The sequence below is a fragment of the Stegostoma tigrinum genome, chromosome 14 (assembly GCF_030684315.1).
Source record: "Stegostoma tigrinum isolate sSteTig4 chromosome 14, sSteTig4.hap1, whole genome shotgun sequence".
Classification (NCBI taxonomy): Eukaryota; Metazoa; Chordata; class Chondrichthyes; order Orectolobiformes; family Stegostomatidae; genus Stegostoma; species Stegostoma tigrinum.
Window position 1 is genome coordinate 10,461,396 of NC_081367.1, and position 20,068 is coordinate 10,481,463.

The window sequence follows — 20,068 nt, forward strand, 5'->3', positions numbered from 1 at the left end:
AAGCAGAGCACCCGTAGGGAATCCATGCTGACACAGGGAGAATGTGCAGACTCCAAACACACAGTCGCCCGAGAGTGGAATCAAACCCAGGTCCCTGGTGCTGTGAGGCAGCAGAGCTAACCACTGGGCCACCATATCAGCCAGCTTTCTGTGTGATAGATGTATTCTGTGTGATAGAGGTAAAAACATAGTTCGGATTAGATCATTGGTATTGCATTAGGAATTCCTACCAAGTGGGTGGAGTTAGATTAATCCAATTTTAAACACTGGTGTTATAGCATTTGACACATAAAGATCACTTGGCAAAAAACCTTAAGATTGAGTGCTTCACACTCCTTTATCAAACATAGAGGCAAAGAGTGAAAGGATGGTTACAGCACAAAAGGAGGTCATTTTGCTGTTTTGTTTCTATGTCAGTTCATTTGCTCTGAAATTCCCGTCTCTTCTCCAAATTGCCTTGCAACATTTGTCTCCTCAGATCATTGAAAGCCATAATCAAATCTGCTCCCACAACATTGCCATTCCAGAACCTAACCATTTGTTGTGCAGAAATGTTTCTCCCTGTGTTGCCTTTGGCTCTTTTGCCAATCACCTTAAATAAATGTCCAATGCTTCTTCATTCTTCCATCAACAGGAACAAATTCTTTATAGAGTGACCCATTCTCCACCCTCGTGTATAACTAGCCTGCCCTTTCTCTTTGATGCAAGATGGCACCTTGTTTGTATTGTTACTGAATGAATAACCCAGAGGCCTAGCTCTCTGCTTTGTTCTTTCTAATTCACAGGGATTATAGCATTCCCCTTTAAGGGCAAGCATTTGTGCCCTTTTTACCTTATATGTTCTCTGAATTTGGGCACTGTGGGCTGGGCCAGAGTTCCTTATCCATCAATAACTGCTGTTGAGAAGTGCAGATTTCTTGAGCACTGGTTTGCTGGACCTTTTCAGAGCTGCAGTTCAGACAGTCACAGGATTGGTATGATACAGAGAGAGATGACTGATTTAGAACTAACCACATTTCAGGAGGTCTGCTGCTACCAGGCCAGTAATGGATTGATGAGTTTTCATGAAGATCTGGTTATTTCATGGGTACAATTAATGAGTCTAGATACATTTAACTGCTGGATTTAATAGTGCCCACCTGACTTGGTAGCATTTAAACTCACGTTTCTGGATCGTTGGCATAGGTGTCTGGATCACTGGAACTGATCTGTTTCCCTTTTACAGCAGCTGGGACTACAATGTAAACCACTGGTACTCATTGGAAACCAAGAATCCCCAAGGGAAGAGACACAAAGGCGTCCAGAGGGACAACTTTTTCATCAGGGAGTGGTGAGAGTCTGTCGCAGCGAGTACAATTTTGTCACTTAAGAAATGTTCGGACAGGTATGTGGATGGGATGGGTATGGGGGAATATGGATCAAGGGCAGGCAAATAGGACCAGATTAATTGTGAAAACTGGGCAGCATGGGAAAGTTGAGGCAAAGGGCCTGTTTCCATGCTGTAAACCTCTATGACTCTAAGTATTTGCTCTTCTGTAAGTCACTGTGGTGGGCAGTGAACAGTCAGCCCTGTGATCAGTGTGATACAGGAATATCGTATCAATATTTTGTAATTGGTAAACCACAGAGTCTCCTTATCCATAATGCCTCTGGAATAGAGGGACAGCTCCAAACGTACAGTACTGGTAGACCATCCTTCAAAGGCAGCCCCTGTCCCAGTGAGGAGTTGAAGCCCAGTCCCAGCATGGAGACAAATTCAACTACATTGACTGCAAGTTTAGAAACATCATTGCAATTTTTTTTCAATACGTTCATGGGATGAGTGCATCACTATCTAGGCCAAAATTTAATACTCATCCCTAATTGCCCAGGGAGAAGTTCAGAGTCAACCACATTGATGTGTCGTTTGGAGTCACATGTAGGCCAGGCCAGATAAGAATGGCTGTTCCTTTTCCTGAAGGACATTAATGAACCAGATGAGTTTTTCCCAAAATCAACAATGGATTCATGACCATTGCAAGACTCCGAGTTCTGGATTTTTATTGCTGTCAAATTCTACCATCTGCCAGGGCAGAATTTGAACCTGGATCCCCAGAACGTTACCTGGGTCTCTGGATTTACTAGTCCAGCAACAGTATCATTAGGCCGTTGCCTCCCCTATAGAAATACGTATCACAATATTATAATTTCTGAAACTCACAAGGTTCTGTGTATGCTGCTGGGCCCCTGCAGGGTTCAAGATAGTCTGTGGATAAAAAAACACAGAAATACAAGGAAGATTAATTCTTGCTCAATTACTTGCTTCACCTGAGAGCAGCTGTCCAGCAGGGGTGACAGATATTGCAGCCTGAAAGGTTCCTCCAGGGCAAAACCCAGGGCAAAGATGCAGCTGATAGCCCCTGCCAGACTGTGTCTATGGTGGAGACATAATCACACCCTTTATGAATGGAGTTTCAGCCATAGCCAGTGCTCCTGAGTCAAGCACATGTAGGAGTCTCCCTGGGTGGCACTATCCGTGGTGTAGCTGTACATCCCTCCAGGGCTGCTGCTCTCATTCCAAGTAACAAAGTAACTGTGCCCTCCCCTGAATGCCAGGAGACAGGTGGGGGGAGGGGGGTGTGGTGGGGAGCAGGTTTTGAGAAAACCGTGTACAAGCTGCTGGTATTTTACACAAACAACAGCCTCAAAATAAAAATTTGAACCTCTTCCTTTGAACTTATACCTGCTTCTAGAGTGGCACCCATGTAAGTCAGGATCCCATTTCATACGGCTGGTGGGGAGACTCAGTGTAGGTGAGGATAAGGACCACTATGTGTGGGGGAAAAGCCACCAGCACATTGGCTGATTGTGCAGGGCTCTGGGGAATGGAGAGGAACAGTTGTCCAATCAGTTACTGACACGTTATCAGAGCAGTCAATGGTGAAAAATGGAGATTGTTAATGTCCATGAACAGAGAGAGAGGAAGGTAATTCTGAGAGCCAGTGCAGGGACACACTTACCTTTGTTATAATATTCAGTCATGACTGGGACCAGACCACACTTTTCTGCAACAAGCATTCTTGCACTGTGCAGAACAACAGCATCAGCTTCAGCCAACTACAAAACAAAAGGCTCTGTTAGTGATAATAGGAACTGCAGATGCTGGAGAATTCCAAGATAATAAAATGTGAGGCTGGATGAACACAGCAGGCCAAGCAACATCTCAGGAGCACAAAAGCTGACGTTTCGGGCCTAGACCCTTCATCAGAGAGGGGGATGGGGGGAGGGAACTGGAATAAATAGGGAGAGAGGGGGAGGCGGACCGAAGATGGAGAGTAAAGAAGATAGGTGGAGAGAGTGTAGGTGGGGAGGTAGGGAGGGGATAGGTCAGTCCAGGGAAGACGGACAGGTCAAGGAGGTGGGATGAGGTTAGTAGGTAGCTGGGGGTGCGGCTTGGGGTGGGAGGAAGGGATGGGTGAGAGGAAGAACCGGTTAGGGAGGCAGAGACAGGTTGGACTGGTTTTGGGATGCAGTGGGTGGGGGGGGGAAGAGCTGGGCTGGTTGTGTGGTGCAGTGGGGGGAGGGGACGAACTGGGCAGACCAGTTCGTCCCCTCCCCCCACTGCACCACACAACCAGCCCAGCTCTTCCCCCCCACCCACTGCATCCCAAAACCAGTCCAACCTGTCTCTGCCTCCCTAACCGGTTCTTCCTCTCACCCATCCCTTCCTCCCACCCCAAGCCGCACCCCCATCTACCTACTAACCTCATCCCACCTCCTTGACCTGTCCGTCTTCCCTGGACTGACTTATCCCCTCCCTTCCTCCCACCTACACTCTCTCCACCTATCTTCTTTTCTCTCCATCTTCGGTCCGCCTCCCCCTCTCTCCCTGTTTATTCCAGTTCCCTCTCCCCATCCCCCTCTCTGATGAAGGGTCTAGGCCCGAAACATCAGCTTTTGTGCTCCTGAGATGCTGCTTGGCCTGCTGTGTTCATCCAGCCTCACATTTCATTATCTAGGCTCTGTTAGTGAGCTGACTGTCTCAGAGTAGATGCCTGTTTCTCTGGGTTGGTTTGCTACGTGTTCATGAACTTGTCATTGGCCCCTCCTTAGTTGGAAATATAGTTTGAACTCACTTCTGTGTCTCTCTGATGCTCTTTTACTCCTGGTTACAACTGAGGGCATGTTCCTTTTATTGTCTCTCCTTTCCTCCCAAAACCTGGCCACCTGTTTAACCCATCAGTTGTTGTAAGGAGGAGGCTATGGCCTGGTACATTATCATGGGACTGTTAATCCAGTGCCCCAAGCTAATGTTCTGGGGACCCTGATTCAAATCCTGCCACAGCAAATGGTCGAATTTGAATTCAATAAAATATCTGGAGTTCAGAGTCGAATGATGACTGTGAATCCATTGCTGATTGTCAGAAAAGCCAATCTGGCTGACTAATGTCCTTTAAGAAAGGAAACTGCAAACATTACCTGGTCTGGCCTTTATGTGATTCCACAGCAAAGTAATTGACTCTGAACTGCCCTCTGGGCAATTAGGGTTGGGCAATAACTGCTGCCTGGCTAGTGGTTACATCGTCCCATTAACAAATAAAACAAAAGTTCCACCTGTGCTGTTGTGTCTCAGCCCACTCTTTCTCTTCCTCGTGTGTGTCTGTGTGTGTGTGTGTGTGTGTCTGCGTGTGCGTGTGCATGTGTGTGTGTGTCTGTGTGTGTGTGTGTTTGTCTGTGTGTGTGTGTGTGTGTGTGTGTGTGTCTGCGTGTGCGTGTGCATGTGTGTGTGTGTGTGTTTGTCTGTGTGTGTGTGTCTGTGTGTGTGTGTGTGTCTGTGTGTGTGTCTGTGTGTGTGTTTGTCTGTGTGTGTGTGTCTGTGTGTGTGTGTCTGTGTCTGTGTGTGTGTCTGTGTCTGTGTGTGTCTGTGTCTCTGTGTATGTGTGTGTCTGTGTGTGTGTGTCTGTGTCTGTGTGTGTGTGTGTGTGTGTGTCTGTGTCTGTGTGTCTGTGTGTGTCTGTGTCTGTGTGTGTCTGTGTGTGTGTGTCTGTGTGTGTGTCTGTGTCTCTGTGTGTCTGTGTGTGTGTGTGTGTATGTGTGTCTGTGTGTGTGTGTCAGTGTGTGTGTGTGTGTGTGTGTCAGTGTGTGTGTGTGTGTGTGTGTGTGTGTGTGCACGCTAGCATATGAATCTGTGAGTGTGTTTTCTTTTCCTTTTCCTTCGAGTTTGAGTTTGGTCCCCTCATATTCCAGTACTCTTTGTGCCCAGCTCTGGGCACAGACGTCTTTCAGCCCAGCCAAGTGAAAGACCCAGATATATTTTCAAAACAGAAGGAGGGTACAAAAATACCAATTGAGCCCCACATCACAGAACTGCTCAGGATGAACCTCGACAAAAACATCTCAGTGTTGGGAGAAGTTAAAATATTCCATCCCCTATTCCCAATTCCTCCGCCTCCGCCGCATCTGCTCCCACGATAAGACATTCCACTCCCGCACATCCCAGATGTCCAAGTTCTTCAAGGACCGCAACTTTCCCCCCACAGTGAGCGAGAACGCCCTTGACCGCGTCTCCCGTATTTTCCGCAACACATCCCTCACACCCAGCCCCCACCACAACCGCCCAAAGAGGGTCTCCCTCGTTCTCGCACACCACCCCACCAACCTCCGGATACAACGCATTATCCTCCGACACTCCTGCCATCTACAATCCGACCCCACCACCCAAGACATTTTTCCATCCCCACCCCTGTCTGCTTTCCGGAGAGACCACTCTCTCCGTGACTCCCTTGTTCGCTCCACACTGCCCTCCAACCCCACCACACACGGCACCTTCCCCTGCAACTGCAGGAAATGCTACACTTGCCTCCACACCTCCTCCCTCACCCCTATCCCAGGCCCCAAGATGACATTCCACATTAAGCAGATGTTCACCCGCACATCTGCCAATGTGGTATACTGCATCCACTGTACCCGGTGTGGCTTCCTCTACATTGAGGAAACCAAGCGGAGGCTTGGAGACCGCTTTGCAGAACACCTCCGCTCAGTTCGCAACAAACAACTGCACCTCCCAGTCGCAAACCATTTCCACTCCCCCTCCCATTCTCTAGATGACACGTCCATCATGGGCCTCCTGCACTGCCACAATGATGCCACCCGAAGGTAGCAGGAACAGCAACTCATATTCCGCCTGGGAACCCTGCAGCCTAATGGTATCAATGTGGACTTCACCAGTTTCAAAATCTCCCCTTCCCCAAATGCATCCCTAAACCAGCCCAGTTCGTCCCCTCCCCCCACTGCACCACACAACCAGCCCAGCTCTTCCCCCACACCCACTGCATCCCAAAACCAGTCCAGCCTGTCTCTGCCTCCCTAACCGGTTCTTCCTCTCACCCAGCCCTTCCTCCCACCCCAAGCCGCACCCCCAGCTACCTACTAACCTCATCCCACCTCCTTGACCTGTCCGTCTTCCCTGGACTGACCTATCCCCTCCCTACCTCCCCACCTATACTCTCTCCACCTATCTTCTTTACTCTCCATCTTCGGTCCGCCTTCCCCTCTCTCCCTATTTATTCCAGTTCCCTCCCCCCATCCCCCTCTCTGATGAAGGGTCTAGGCCCGAAACGTCAGCTTTTGTGCTCCTGAGATGCTGCTTGGCCTGCTGTGTTCATCCAGCCTCACATTTTATTATCTTGGATTCTCCAGCATCTGCAGTTCCCATTATCTCTGATACTATTATAACGGACACTTAGAGACTGTTTTGTGGAGACACCTATGCTCAGTTTGTGACAAACGACAACACCTCCCAGTCGTGAACCACTTCAACTCCCCCTCCCACCCCCTGGATGACATGTCTATTCTGGGCCTCCTCTAATGCCACAATGATGCCACCCGAAGGCTAGAGAAATAGCATCTCATATTCTGCTTGGAAACCTGCAGCCCAATGGTCTCAATGTGGTCTTCACAAGCTTGAAAAGCTTCCCTCCCCCCACCTCATCCCAAGACCAGCCCATCTCATCCCCGTCTCCTTGACCTATCCATCTTTTCCCCCACCTATCCACTCCTCCCACCTCAATCCCCACCCCACTTCCTACGTGCCAGCCTCATCCCTGCCTCCTTGACCTGTCCATCTTCTCTCCCACCTACCCACCTCTCCCTCCCAACGTACCAACCCCCATCCCTACTATTTACCTACATTCACCTTTACTGGCTTCATCCCGCCTCCTTAACCTGTCCTTCTTCTCTCCACTTATCTGCCCCTCTATCCACCTTCTATCATCACCTCACCCTCTGTCCATATATTTCAGAGCTCCCTTCCCCTCCCCCATTTCTTAAGAAGAGTCCAGACCCGAAGTGTCAGCTTTCCTGCTCCTCTGATGCTGCTTGGGCTGCTGTGTGCATTCAGCTCCACACTTTGTTATCTATGATCTGTAAAGCCAGGTTTTAGTCAGGGATCAGACTTGTTCAATAATGCCATCAACGAAGATCATAAGACTTCAGAAATGATCTTGTAATGTTGGAATGAGCAGAACACAGATTCACTGCGGATTCAGCTTGTAGAAGTGGGCCAAAATGCAAAGGAAAATTTTTTTCTTTCATCAGAATGATGATGCAATGGAATTATTATTCACAAGATGCAAGGAATGGACAAGGTAGATAAAAGTTAAATATTTCCAATACTTGATGGGGACATAGCCCAATGACAAAAGGCCATAGACACAAGATATCAGAGATTTAGGAGGGAAGGGAATATCAGAGATTCAGGAGGCAGAGAAGGAGTAACCCCCTTACACAGGGAGTTGGGTGGCTGTAAAATGTTATTCCAGCGTTTGTCGAGGATGAAACCATGTGAATTGAGGAAGGTCAGATTGAATTGTTCGTGGATCGGAAAGGAAATAAAGCAATTGAGGAACACAGTAGACATGAACAGGATTTAGAAATAATGGGAACTGCAGATGCTGGAGAATCCGAGATAACAAAGGGTGGAGCTGGATGAGCACAGCAGGCCAAGCAGCATCTCAGGAGCACAAAAGCTGACGTTTCGGGCCTAGGCCCTTCATCAGAGAGGAGGATGGGGAGGCAGTTCTGGAATAGAGGGGGAGGCGGACCGAAGATGGAGAGAAAAGAAGATAGATGGAGAGGAGAGTATAGCGGGGGAGGTAGGGAGGGGATAGGTCAGTCCAGGGAAGATGGACAGGTCAAGGAGGCGGGATGAAGTTAGTAGGTAGGAATTAGAGGTGCGGCTTGAGGTGGGAGGAAGGAATAGGTGAGAGGAAGAACAGGTTAGGGAGGCGGGGACAGGCTGGGCTGGTTTTGGCTTGCAGTGGGGGGAGGGGACGAGCTGACATCTGGGATGTGCAGGAGTACATACACTTCCTCCCACCCATCCACCTGCAAAAATTCCATCCCCTATTCCCAATTCCTCCGCCTCGGCTGCATCTGGTCCCACGATGAGGCATTCCACTCCCGCACATCTCAGATGTCCACATTTTTCATGGACCGCAACTTTCCCCCCACAGAGGTCGAGAACGCCCTTGACCGCGTCGTCCACATTTCCCTCAACACATCCCTCACACCCTGCCCCTGCCACAACCACCCCAAGAGGAGCCCCTCGTTCTTACATACCACCCCACCAACCTCCGGATACAACGCATCATCCTCCGACACTTCCGCCATTTACAATCCAACCCCACCACCCAAGACATTTTTCCATCCCCACCCTTGTCTGCTTTCCGGAGAGACCACTCTCTCCGTGACTCCCTTGTCCGCTCCACAGTCCCCTCCAACCCCACCACACCCGGAACCTTCCCCCGCAACCGCAGGAAGTGCTACACTTGCCCCCACACCTCCTCCCTCACCCCCATCCCAGGCCCCAAGATGACTTTCCACATCAAGCAGATGTTCACCTGCACATCAGCCAATGTGGTATACTGCATCCACTGCACCCGGTGTGGCTTCCTCTACATTGGGGAAACCAAGCGGAGGCTTGGGGACCGCTTTGCAGAACACCTCCGCTCAGTTCGCAATAAACAACTGCACCTCCCAATCGCGAACCATTTTAACTCCCCCTCCCATTCTTTAGACGACATGTCCATCCTGGGCCTCCTGCAGTGCCACAATGATGCCACCCGAAGGTTGCAGGAACAGCAATTCATATTCCGCCTGGGAACCCTGCAGCCCAATGGTATCAATGTGGACTTCACAAGCTTCAAAATCTCCCCTTCCCCCACTGCACCACACAACCAACCCAGCTCGTCCCCTCCCCCCACTGCATCATACAACCAGCCCAGCCTGTCCCCGCCTCCCTAACCTGTTCATCCTCTCACCTATCCGTTCCTCCCACCTCAAGCCGCACCTCCATTTCCTACCTACTAACCTCATCCGACCTCCTTGACCTGTCCGTCTTCCCCGGACTGACCTATCCCCTCCCTACCTCCCCACCTATCCTCTCCTCTCCCCCTATCTTCTTTTGTGTCCATCTTCGGTCCGCCTCCCCCTCTCTCCCTATTTATTCCAGAACCCTTACTCCATCCCCCTCTCTGATGAAGGGCCTACGCCCGAAACGTCAGCTTTTGTGCTCCTGAGATGCTGCTTGACCTGCTGTGTTCACCCCGCCCCACACATTGTTATCGTGAGCAGGATTTAGACCATTTTCTGGATGAAATGTGAACTCCAACATATACTGATTGTGGATCACTGCTATAACTTCAATACATCTTTGCAGTGGTTTCAACATACTTCCTCTATTAGCATCAGAGTGTAATTACAGCAGTGCCAGCTTGAGAACTGTACAAATGAGAACAGGATACTTGATTATTAAAAAGAATTAAATTTTATCCTGTAAAATTTTGAAATATGTCTACAAACTCTGGTCTATTTTTCAACTGACATCCAACTCCCATTTCTCCCTCAGGTCCCACCTAAAGACTACAATTGGCCTAGTTTTTGCAAATGGAAATTCAACCAGTAGTTTTAAAAATTGGAACACGTCAGACACGCCTCAGGGATAAGTTGAGCAAGCCGTTATGCTTCACACTTTATATAGTGAACTTAGAAAATATGCTGTTGATATTTACCATGACTTTCTGAATGCAGTCTTTCATGGAGTCAGCCTGGACACAGCTGACAGATGTCCAGTTGCTGCACTTAATCTGTTCTTTCTCACTGGTGGTGCACCAACGTAATTTATCGTCGGCAGATGCAGTGGTCACATCTGAGGAAGAGGATCACAATGACTTCTGTTCCAGCACTTCATTCCACTTCATTGTTAGTAAATCAGGTTTTCAACCCTCCCACTGCGTGGCAGCTGACTATGAAATCAGGTGCCACAGCATTGGTGCTAGATCCGTGACTGTCAGTTACCCATATTCGCTGGCACTTTATCTGCTTAGTGAGGTATAAAGGCAAGTAACATCAAGAAGGACAGTAAGAACTTTTTTAAGTACAGAGTGAAGCCAAAGTGAATACAGGTCCCCTAGAGAATGAAGCTGGGGAAATAATAATGTGTAACCAGGAAATAACACAGGATTTGAATAGATACTTTGCATCAGTCTTCGCAGTGGAAGACACTAATAGCGTTCCAAATTACTGAATTTTCGGGGGACAAAAAGAGAAGATAAAAAAAAAGAACAAGTGCTAGGGAAACCAGTGGGGCTAAAGACCAAAAAGTCCCTTGGGATTGATCCTAAGATATTAAAGGAAGTAGCGACAGAGATAGAGTCTTTGGATTCCGGAAAGTTCCAGAACATTGGAAAACTGCCAATGTAACACAGTTAATTAAAAGGGGAAGGAGCCAAGATACAGGCAATTGCAGGCAAGATAACTTGCCACCTGTCCTGGCTAAATTGCTGGTGTGTATCATAAAGGATGGAAAAGCAGAGCACTCAGAAATGCATTATATGCTCAAGCAGAGTCAGGACAGTGTCATTAAAGGGAAATGTTCCTGAGAAATTTATGAGAATTCTTTGAGGAAGTAATATACAGGGTAAATGAGAGCAAAGCTGTTGATATAATATTGAATTGTCAGAAGGCATTTGACAAGATACCACACATTAGGTTACTTTATTTTATTCACTCATGGGATGTGGGTATCATTGGCTAGGCTGGCATTTGTTGCCTGTCCTTAGTTGCCCTTGAGAAGGTGGTGGTGAGCTGCCTTCTTGAACTACTGCAGTCCCTGCACTGCGGGTTGATTCACAATGCCCCCTTAGGTAGGGGATTCCAAGAGTTTGACCAGGCGACACTGAAGAAATGATGACATATTTCCAGGCCAGGTTGGTGAGTTGCTTTGAGGGGTACTTGAAGGTGACGATATTCTCATGTATCTGCTGCCCTTGTCCTCCCATATGGAAATCATCATGGGATTGGAAGGTGTTGTCTAAGGATCTTTGATGAATTTCTGCAGTGCATCTTGTATCTAGTGCAGTCGGTTCAGATATAACGTGATCATCCCGTTCTCATGCGATCTCGCATTATAAGTAAATTGCACAATAGCTGTGTCATTTAAACTAAGGAAGCCAGAATCGCATTATAGCCAATACACGTAAGGAAAGTGCCTATAAGTAGCGGCTAAGTTCTTCAATCGCATTAAGTCCAATTCACATTGAAGCAACATGCATTGCAGCAGAACTGACTGTACACACTGCTGCTACTGAGCGTCAGTGGTGGAGAGACTAGATGCCAATCAAGTGGGCTGCTCTGTCCTGGATGGTGTCAAGCTATTGGAGTTGCACCCATCCAGGAAAATGGGGAGTATGCCATCACACTCTTGAATTGTGCCTTGCAGATGATAGGCAGGCTTTGGGAGTCTGGAGGTGAGTTACTCGCCGCATTATTCCTATCCTCCGACCTGCTCCTGTAACCATCGTATTTATACAGCTGGTCCAGATCATTTTCTGGTCAATAATAACCCTCAGATGTTGATAGTTAGGGATTCAGTGATTATAATGCTATCGAATGGCAGGGGGTGATTGTTAGATTGGAAATAACCATTACCTGACATTTGTGTAGTGTGAATGTCATTTGCCACTTGTCAGAGTAAGCCTGGATAATTTCCAGGTCTTATTGCATTTGCGCATAGACTGCTTCAGTATCTGAGGTGCCATGAATGGTACCGAACATTGTTTAATCATTGGCAAACATCCCTGTCTCAGACCTTATGATGGAGGGACGGTCATTGTTGAAGCAGCTGAAGATGCATGGGCCTGACGTATTCCTGCAGTGACAGCCTGGAACTAAGATGACTGACTTCCAGCAATAACCATCTTCCTATGTGCCAGGTATGACTCTAACCAGCCCAGAGTTTACTCTTGTTTTGCTTTGACTTCAGTTTTGCTAGGGCTCCTGAGCCGCATTTGATCACACTTGGCTTTGATGTCAAAAGCAGTCAATCGCACCTCACTTCTAGTTTTCAGACTTTTTTGTCCATGTTTGAATGAAGGCTGCATTGAGGTCAGGACCTGTGTGATCCCAGCGGAACTCAAACTGGGTTAATAAGATAATAGCCCATGGTGCTGGAGGTAGTATAAAAGCATAGAAGGTCAGCCAACTGGTAAAGACAGAGAATCGGGATGAGGGGGATATTTTCAGGGTGGAAACCTGTAACTGGTGTAAGTCAAAGGAATCAATGTGGGGACCACAATTATTTATGATATACATTAATGACTTGGAAGGGGAAAGTGAATGTACTGTAGACAAGTTTGTAGCTCATATAAAAATAGTGGGGGAAGGCAAGTCCTGAAGATAACACAAAGATACTGCAGAGGGATATGGATAGATTGACAGAGTGGGAAAAATTTGGCCAATTGTAATGTGGGGAAATGTAAGGTTGTACACTTTGGCAGGAAGATCACAGGAGCTGAATATTATTTAAATGCAGAAAGACTACAGAAAGTTATGGAACAGAGAGATTTGTGAGTCCTCTAAAGTCATTGGGCAACAAGGAAGGCAAATGCAATGTAGGCCTTTGTTTCAAAGGGAATGAAGTATAAAAGCAGGGAGCTTTTTTTTTGCCAGAACTGTACAAGGCACTAGTCAGGCCACAGCTATAATACTTTGAAGAGTTTTGTGCCCCGTATCGAAGAAACAACATATTGGCGACAGAGGCAGTGCAGAAGAGATCAACTGGGCTGATACCAGGTATGTCTTGTGAGGAGTGGTTGAATAGTTCACGTCTGTGTTCACTGGAGTTCGGAAGAATGAGAAGTGACCTAATTGAAACATAAGATTCTTAGGGGACTTGGCAGGGTAGATGCAGAGATGTTGTTTTCCCCTGTGGGAAGATCTGGGTCCAGGTGTTATAATCTTAGAGTAACAGGACCCACATTTGAAACAGAACTAAAGAGGGATTTCTTCAACCAGAGGGTAGTGAATTTAAGGAATTATTTACTGCAGATGCTGGGCAATGAAATATATTCAAAGCCAAGTAGACAGAGGAGACGCCTCAGTCGATACTCACAAGTCCTCACTGGCAAAGCGCAGCTTTCTCATAGACACCTGGGAACCACTGGCCCAAAACTGGAGGAGGAGAATCTGGGAAGGCATCAATCATCTCAAAACTTGCCATCGGGAGAAAGTGGAAGCCAGGCGAAAACTGCGCCAGGAGCACGCTGCCACACCAGCTCCCCACCCACCCTTTTCCATGACCACCTTCTGTCCCAAAGGTAGCAGAATTCGCAGAAGCGGCATTGGTCTGTACAGCCAGATATGGACTGACCCTGAGAGTGGAAGAGAGTCTCGCTCATCCGCGAGGTTCTTCCAGTCATAATTTTTAGTCATCAAGGGGATCAAGGGTTATGAGAAAAGGCAGGAAAGTGGACTTGACGATGTCCTGTGAAAGTAGGTGGCCTTTCCTTGCAGGCTGAGAGGAGGCCACCTACTGTTTGGTTTTCCTTTAGCTGACAGTGTTATTCCCCATTTATTCACAACCCCACACGTAATGTCCCCACTCTTCTGAATCTGGCCACAAACCACACTCATTAGGGCCCCAGCAAAAGATTCCAATTTACCTTTTAACCTGCTACCTTAGCAATTGTCATAGGGATCTGGCTGCAGTCCAACTGGTGCCAGTAGGATGAGAGAGTTTCCCATCATGTGAAAGGCAGAAACCTGACTCTGAGCCCATTAAGAGCTTAATTACCATGAAATCATTCTGGGGTGACGCAGACTCGCTGGCAGTGGTCTTTCAGGACTTTACAGACAGGATGGCACCTTAGACCTCAAACAAAAGGACAGTCATTGTTTAAACTGGGGAAATAATTGATATTATCTGTTAATCACTAACATTTTTTTTAGAAGGCAGGTGATGTTGCTTTTTCAAGTGCATTCGATAAATGCAATGCAAAATTACTCCCGCATGTATCTCCCTCTCTGGCAAAAATATGTACGGAATACAGAAAATTTCAAAATTTACAGAAAATTACCGTGCTCAGATACCAAATGTAAGCATTCAATCAAAGTAAAATTTGCTGTAAAAGAACAAAAAAGTGACTTACTAATAATTCGCAAGGCAAAAGCTATGAACAGTAGCCTCATCCTGCTCAACATGTTGAAAGGCTGATGAAAGTAAAAGGCAAGCTATCTCCTGCAGCTGCTGGGAGGTCGCTATGGTCCTCTTAAAGATCTGAATTGGCAGAAAGACAGATGACAACAGACTGTGTGTTTACCATGTGTTTCACAAGAACTTACCAGAACAAAACAACTTTCGCAATTCAAACTAACCCCAATGTGGACTTCACCAGTTTCAAAATCTCCCCTTCCCCTACTGCATCCCTAAACCAGCCCAGTTCATCCCCTCCCCCCACTGCACCACACAACCAGCCCAGCTCTTCCCCCCCACCCACTGCATCCCAAAACCAGTCCAACCTGTCTCTGCCTCCCTAACCGGTTCTTCCTCTCACCCATCCCTTCCTCCCACCCCAAGCCGCACCCCCAGCTACCTACTAACCTCATCCCACCTCCTTGACCTGTCCGTCTTCCCTGGACTGACCTATCCCCTCCCTACCTCCCCACCTACACTCTCTCCACCTATCTTCTTTACTCTCCATCTTCGGTCCGCCTCCCCCTCTCTCCCTATTTATTCCAGTTCCCTCCCCCCATCCCCCTCTCTGATGAAGGGTCTAGGCCCGAAACGTCAGCTTTTGTGCTCCTGAGATGCTGCTTGGCCTGCTGTGTTCATCCAGCCTCACATTTTATTATCTTGGAATCTCCAGCATCTGCAGTTCCCATTATCTCTGAATCATTTTAAGCTTTATTGTTTTAAAATATGTCATCAATTTATTATTGGTAAATGAAGAAAGGTTGTTTGAACTACATTTTCAGGGACTGATTTCCAAATTTCTGCCTTGCCCAATTCGTCTGTCAAGTTAATGACATTTTTCTTTGAATAACCTTTATCCCCAGCTTGCCCGGCTCTTACAACAGCCTGTGCTCCTTCAGTTCTCTAGTGAAGTGCCAGTCTAGCTTTTGTTCTCAAGTGGCTGGATGGGCACAGGCAAGTGTGACACTTGAATTTTATCATTCAGGTGTGAGAATGCTACCAGTTGAGCCTAACTGGAAAAATGCTCTCAGTTTTTTGGCATTGGAATTAGAAATTAAAAGCTGCAATTGGCAACTCAGCCCTTTGACCCCATTCTGCCATTTAACATAATCATGGCTGATTTTATCCTTGTCTCAACCCGACTTTCTGCCTGCTCCCCAAATGCCTTTATCCCACTTTTCATCTTTTTCTTTCTTGAATCAGTTGATTGATTTTGCTTCCGCGCACTGGGCAGTGAGTTCCACAGATCCACAACATTTATAAAATGGTATTCCAGATTTTAACAAGAGGCTTGACCAAAATCCCCATGAATATAGGCAGTGCCTTTGTGTTTGACTTCCAAACATTGAGATCAAACATTGAGGGTAATGTGAAGGCTGAGGGAGGAGGTGTACAAGAGGACAGAATGAGAAAAACAGAGAGTTTAAGGTTTGGGGCATTGAATTAAGATATTACAGAGAGAGAGGGAGAATGGGGGTATTCAAAGCTTTAAACACAACAATGAGAAGCATGAGTTTGAGGCGATGATGTACAAGCAGCCAATATAGGTGGATGGGTACAGCAGTGATTTATGAGAGAAATCCCAGGTGCCTTTACTAATAGCTGTTGTAAGAGCAGGGCAAGCTGAGGGTAAAGATTATTCAAAGAAAAATGTCATTAACTTGACAGTGGAATTGGGCAAGGCAGAAATTTGGAAATCATTTCCTGAACAAACAACATTTCTTCATTTACCAATGATAAATTGATGACATATCTTTAAACAATAAAGCTTAAACTGCTTTATAATTTTTAAATAGCCTGCTCACTTCCCAAAAATAAAAGGTTAGCATGACATTAACCTAGGCCCAGTAGCAGCAATCTTGCCTGTCAGTCAGAAAGTTATGGCCTCAAGTCTCATCCAGTTGCTTGAGAACAGAAGCGAGGCTGGCAATTCTCTAAAGAACTTAAGGAGTACAGGCTGTTGGAGAGGCCGGGTATCAGGTGAAATGTCAAACTAAACTCCCATCTGCTTCCTCAGGCGAATGTAGAATACCCCAGAACACGATATTAAGCCGTCTCCGTGTCTTGGCCAATACTTGTTCCTTAATGTCTGCCAAACATCATGTAGTCAAGATCACCTTGCTATCTGTGGGAAAGGATAACCTCTGTTTCCACTTCACAGTTTCTAACAGAAGGGCACCATCTAAACACCAATATCCCCTGAAATGTTCTTCCAAAGTTGATCCACACAAGTGGTTTTTGTGAATAACCAGCTATGCACTCATCCACTCACTCTTAAAGACATTCTCTAACAAAGGCTGTAGCAGTTTCAGGACCTTAGTAGGTCCGAGCACATCGCAAAACAACAATTTGCAACTATAGAGTGCTTTTAATGTAAGTTAGGAGAAAAGCATCCCAGGCATTTGAGTAGACCAAAATAAGAAAAGAAGATGAACAAAGAGCCTATGAAGGAGACAATTTGAAGGGGGGGCAACAGTTTAAAGCTCATTTTGAAGTTTGATCTTAAAGAATCTGAATGAGGTGGAGGAAATAATTCAGGTTACTGAGTGTAGTAGCTGAAAACCTGACTGCCAGTCAGGGGGTAAATGGTGGAGTGGCCAAAGATATAGGAATAGAGGGTTTAAGTGGAAATGTAACAGAGGTGAGCTGTGGCAAATTTATAGAAGAGATGTAAATATAGGAAAACATTTTAAATGTTTGGCGTTTCACAGTCAATAAGGGTAAGGTTTATGAATTGTCTAGAATCCCTGCAGTGTGGAAGCAGGCCATTCAGTTCATATTGACCCTCTGAAGAGCATCCCACCCAGACCCTACACCCTACTCTATCCCTGCATTTCTATTTGGCTGTTCCACATAACCTACATAGCCCTAGCTACTAATGGCAAATTAGCATGGCCAATCCATCTAACCTGCATATCTTTGAACTGTAGGAGGTAAATGGAGCCTCTGGAGGAGAGCCACACGGACACAAGGAGAATACAACTTGAGGCTGGAATCAAACCTGGGTCCCGGGCACCATGAGGCAGCAATGATGAAAACTGAGCCACCTCAGCATCCATTGCATGGGCTATGGGTGAATGATATTGAATGCAGGATTGGACATGGGCTGCAGAAGCTTGGACAATATTTAGCTCAACGGGCGTGCAGAATGATGGGCCAGGCAAGAAAACTTTAGAATAATTAAACACTGTTTTCAGCAGCAGAAAGATAAAGCAGGACAAATGCAGGCACTGTTCAAGATGGAAGTTACTGCTTTTTGTGTGAAATTGTTTTAGTGGCTCATTTGAGACGTTGAGCAGGTTAGTTTAGCCGGAGACAATAGACAGAGATGGAAATTGAAAATAATTGCTTCGGTCTTCTTAATATGTTACAGGAAACTATAACTCAGCCGAATCTACGAAGTGAGTACCTGAGCTGACATCAATGAATGATTTAGCCATTGCTAAGAATTGTTCCTTTGTCACAGGAGACAATGAACTCTTTCATCTCCCTGACAAAACTATGTATCTCAGGCAGTAAATTCCGTGGTTGAGTACTTTTCTGGTTTGAGAAATATGGGTCTGTAGCACAGAGTGTCCAGGTGCACTTTATGTATTACTTATTGTGGCTTATGTTGTGGACAGAATTTGAAGTGTCAGTCTGTTGTAGTTTTGTTTTTTTTTTCTCTGACATAACCTCCTTCTCTTGACAAAACTGTTTTATATTCACAAAATTCTCTTCTTCTCTCTATAGCATCTTTCACATTCTCAAAAACTCCCAGAGTACTTGTCAGCCAATTATGTACTTTCCAAATATGGTCACTGTTGTGATGTACAAAACATGGCAGCTTATTTACACATAACAACAACTCATGAGTAGCAATGTGATAATAGCTAGAAAAGACTGTAAAAACATAAGACAGGTGTAGAAGTCGGGGAGTCTGTTTTGCCATTTAATGAGATCATGGCTGACCTGATAACCTCCACCTTCACTTTCCTGCCTTTTCTCTGAGGCCCTTGATTCCCTTACTGATTAAAAACTGTTCCTCAGCCTCAAGTACACCTTATTAAATCTTCCATAGCCCTCTGCAGTAAAGAATTCCATAGTTTCACAATCTTTGGAAAGAAGAAATTCCTCCTCATTTCTGCCTTAAATGTGCACATCCTTATTCTGAGATTCTTCTGATCCTAGACACTCCTACAATCTACCCTGCCAAGTTTTCTTAGAACCTTGATTGTTTCAATAAAATTGCTTCTCATTCTTCCAAACTCCAATAAATACAGGACCAAACAATTCTACTTCGCCTCATAAGACAGTCCTTCTATTCTTGGTATCAGTCTAGTAAACCTGCTCTGAAGTACCTTCAACAGTGGTATATCTTTTCTTAGAAGAGACAACTTTTTCTCGCTGCGGGTGGTGCATGTATGGAATGAGCTGTCAGAGGAAGTGGTCGAGGCTGGTACAATTACAACATTTAAAAGGCATCTAGATGGGTATATGAATAGGAAGCGTTCTGAAGTTTGTGGGCAAAATACTGGCAAATGGGATAGATTAATTTAATTCTGTGTTCTATGTTCTAATTTAGGATATCTGATCAGCATGGACAAGATGGGCCACAGGGTTTCTTTCCATGCCATAAATCTCTATGACTCTGAAGAGTTGCAAAACTGTTCACAAAATTCCAACCGTGGTCTGACTCGTACCTTGTCTAGTTTAACAAAACTTCTCTACTTTTATGATTCATTTCTTTTATGGTTAAATGATGTTACTTTGCCTCTTTTCTGCAACAGGTTTCATTTTCTTCTGGAGCATGGTATTAAATATTTTTGGCTTGAGATTTTTCAGTTTTTCTCAAGCAGGGCCCCCACCACCTCAGAAGACAAGGGCATCAAGTACTCAGGGTTCACCATCAGATTCCTGTCCAGATCAAATTGTCAGCTTTTGATTATTGCTGGGTACCAACACAATGGAATTACCTTTGACACCTGGAAATCTGGCTTCAAGATGATAGTCCACAATCACTTTCTGAAAATCAACTAAAGACAAACAATGAATACCAGTCTTACCACTGAAACCTGCCCTGTGCGAGTGAGTAGCTGAAACAAATTTCAGTAGTAGCACCCAGGGATGAGAAAGTGTCTAAGCGACAATTGATGTTCTCCAAAGAGAAATTTCAGCTTGTCCATCACACAATCACTCTCAATCCTGTCATTGTATCTGTTTGGACGGCAGGGTGTTTCTCAACAATGCACGATGTTCTAGCTGCACAAACAGGACAAAAGCCAAGTTACAGCACAAGACCGTGAGGCCAGTGTGAAAAATGTAAACAAACGGGGCGAACAAATAGCTGAGATAACACAGCGTGAAGCTGGATGAACACAGCAGGTCAAGCAGCATCAGAAGAGCAGGAAAGCTTGATGTTTCGGGTCAAGGCCCTTCTAGAAAAAAAGTAGCTGAGTCATTTTGGGCCCTGAAACTGTAAACTGGAGAATTAAATTGATGGGGTGAGGGCCCAATGTCTGAAACATTAATTCTCCTTCTTTTCACAGATACCCAGGACTTACATTGTTGCTGGATAAC

At 46.0% G+C, this 20,068-nt stretch overlaps 1 protein-coding gene across 1 annotated transcript in view; it reads right to left on the reverse strand.

The window, feature by feature from the left end:
• LOC132210526 (serotransferrin-B-like) overlaps positions 1–20,068 on the reverse strand; it is a 37,889-nt gene extending 17,821 nt beyond the window's left edge. Inside the window, exons 1-5 of the mRNA XM_059650994.1 lie at positions 20,053–20,068; positions 14,466–14,593; positions 10,050–10,186; positions 3,000–3,096; positions 2,201–2,245 (exon numbers count right to left, since the gene is read on the reverse strand). Coding sequence (XP_059506977.1) covers positions 2,201–2,245; positions 3,000–3,096; positions 10,050–10,186; positions 14,466–14,517 — 331 coding nt within the window. The 5' untranslated portion in view covers positions 14,518–14,593; positions 20,053–20,068. The remainder of the gene's footprint in view (positions 1–2,200; positions 2,246–2,999; positions 3,097–10,049; positions 10,187–14,465; positions 14,594–20,052) is intronic.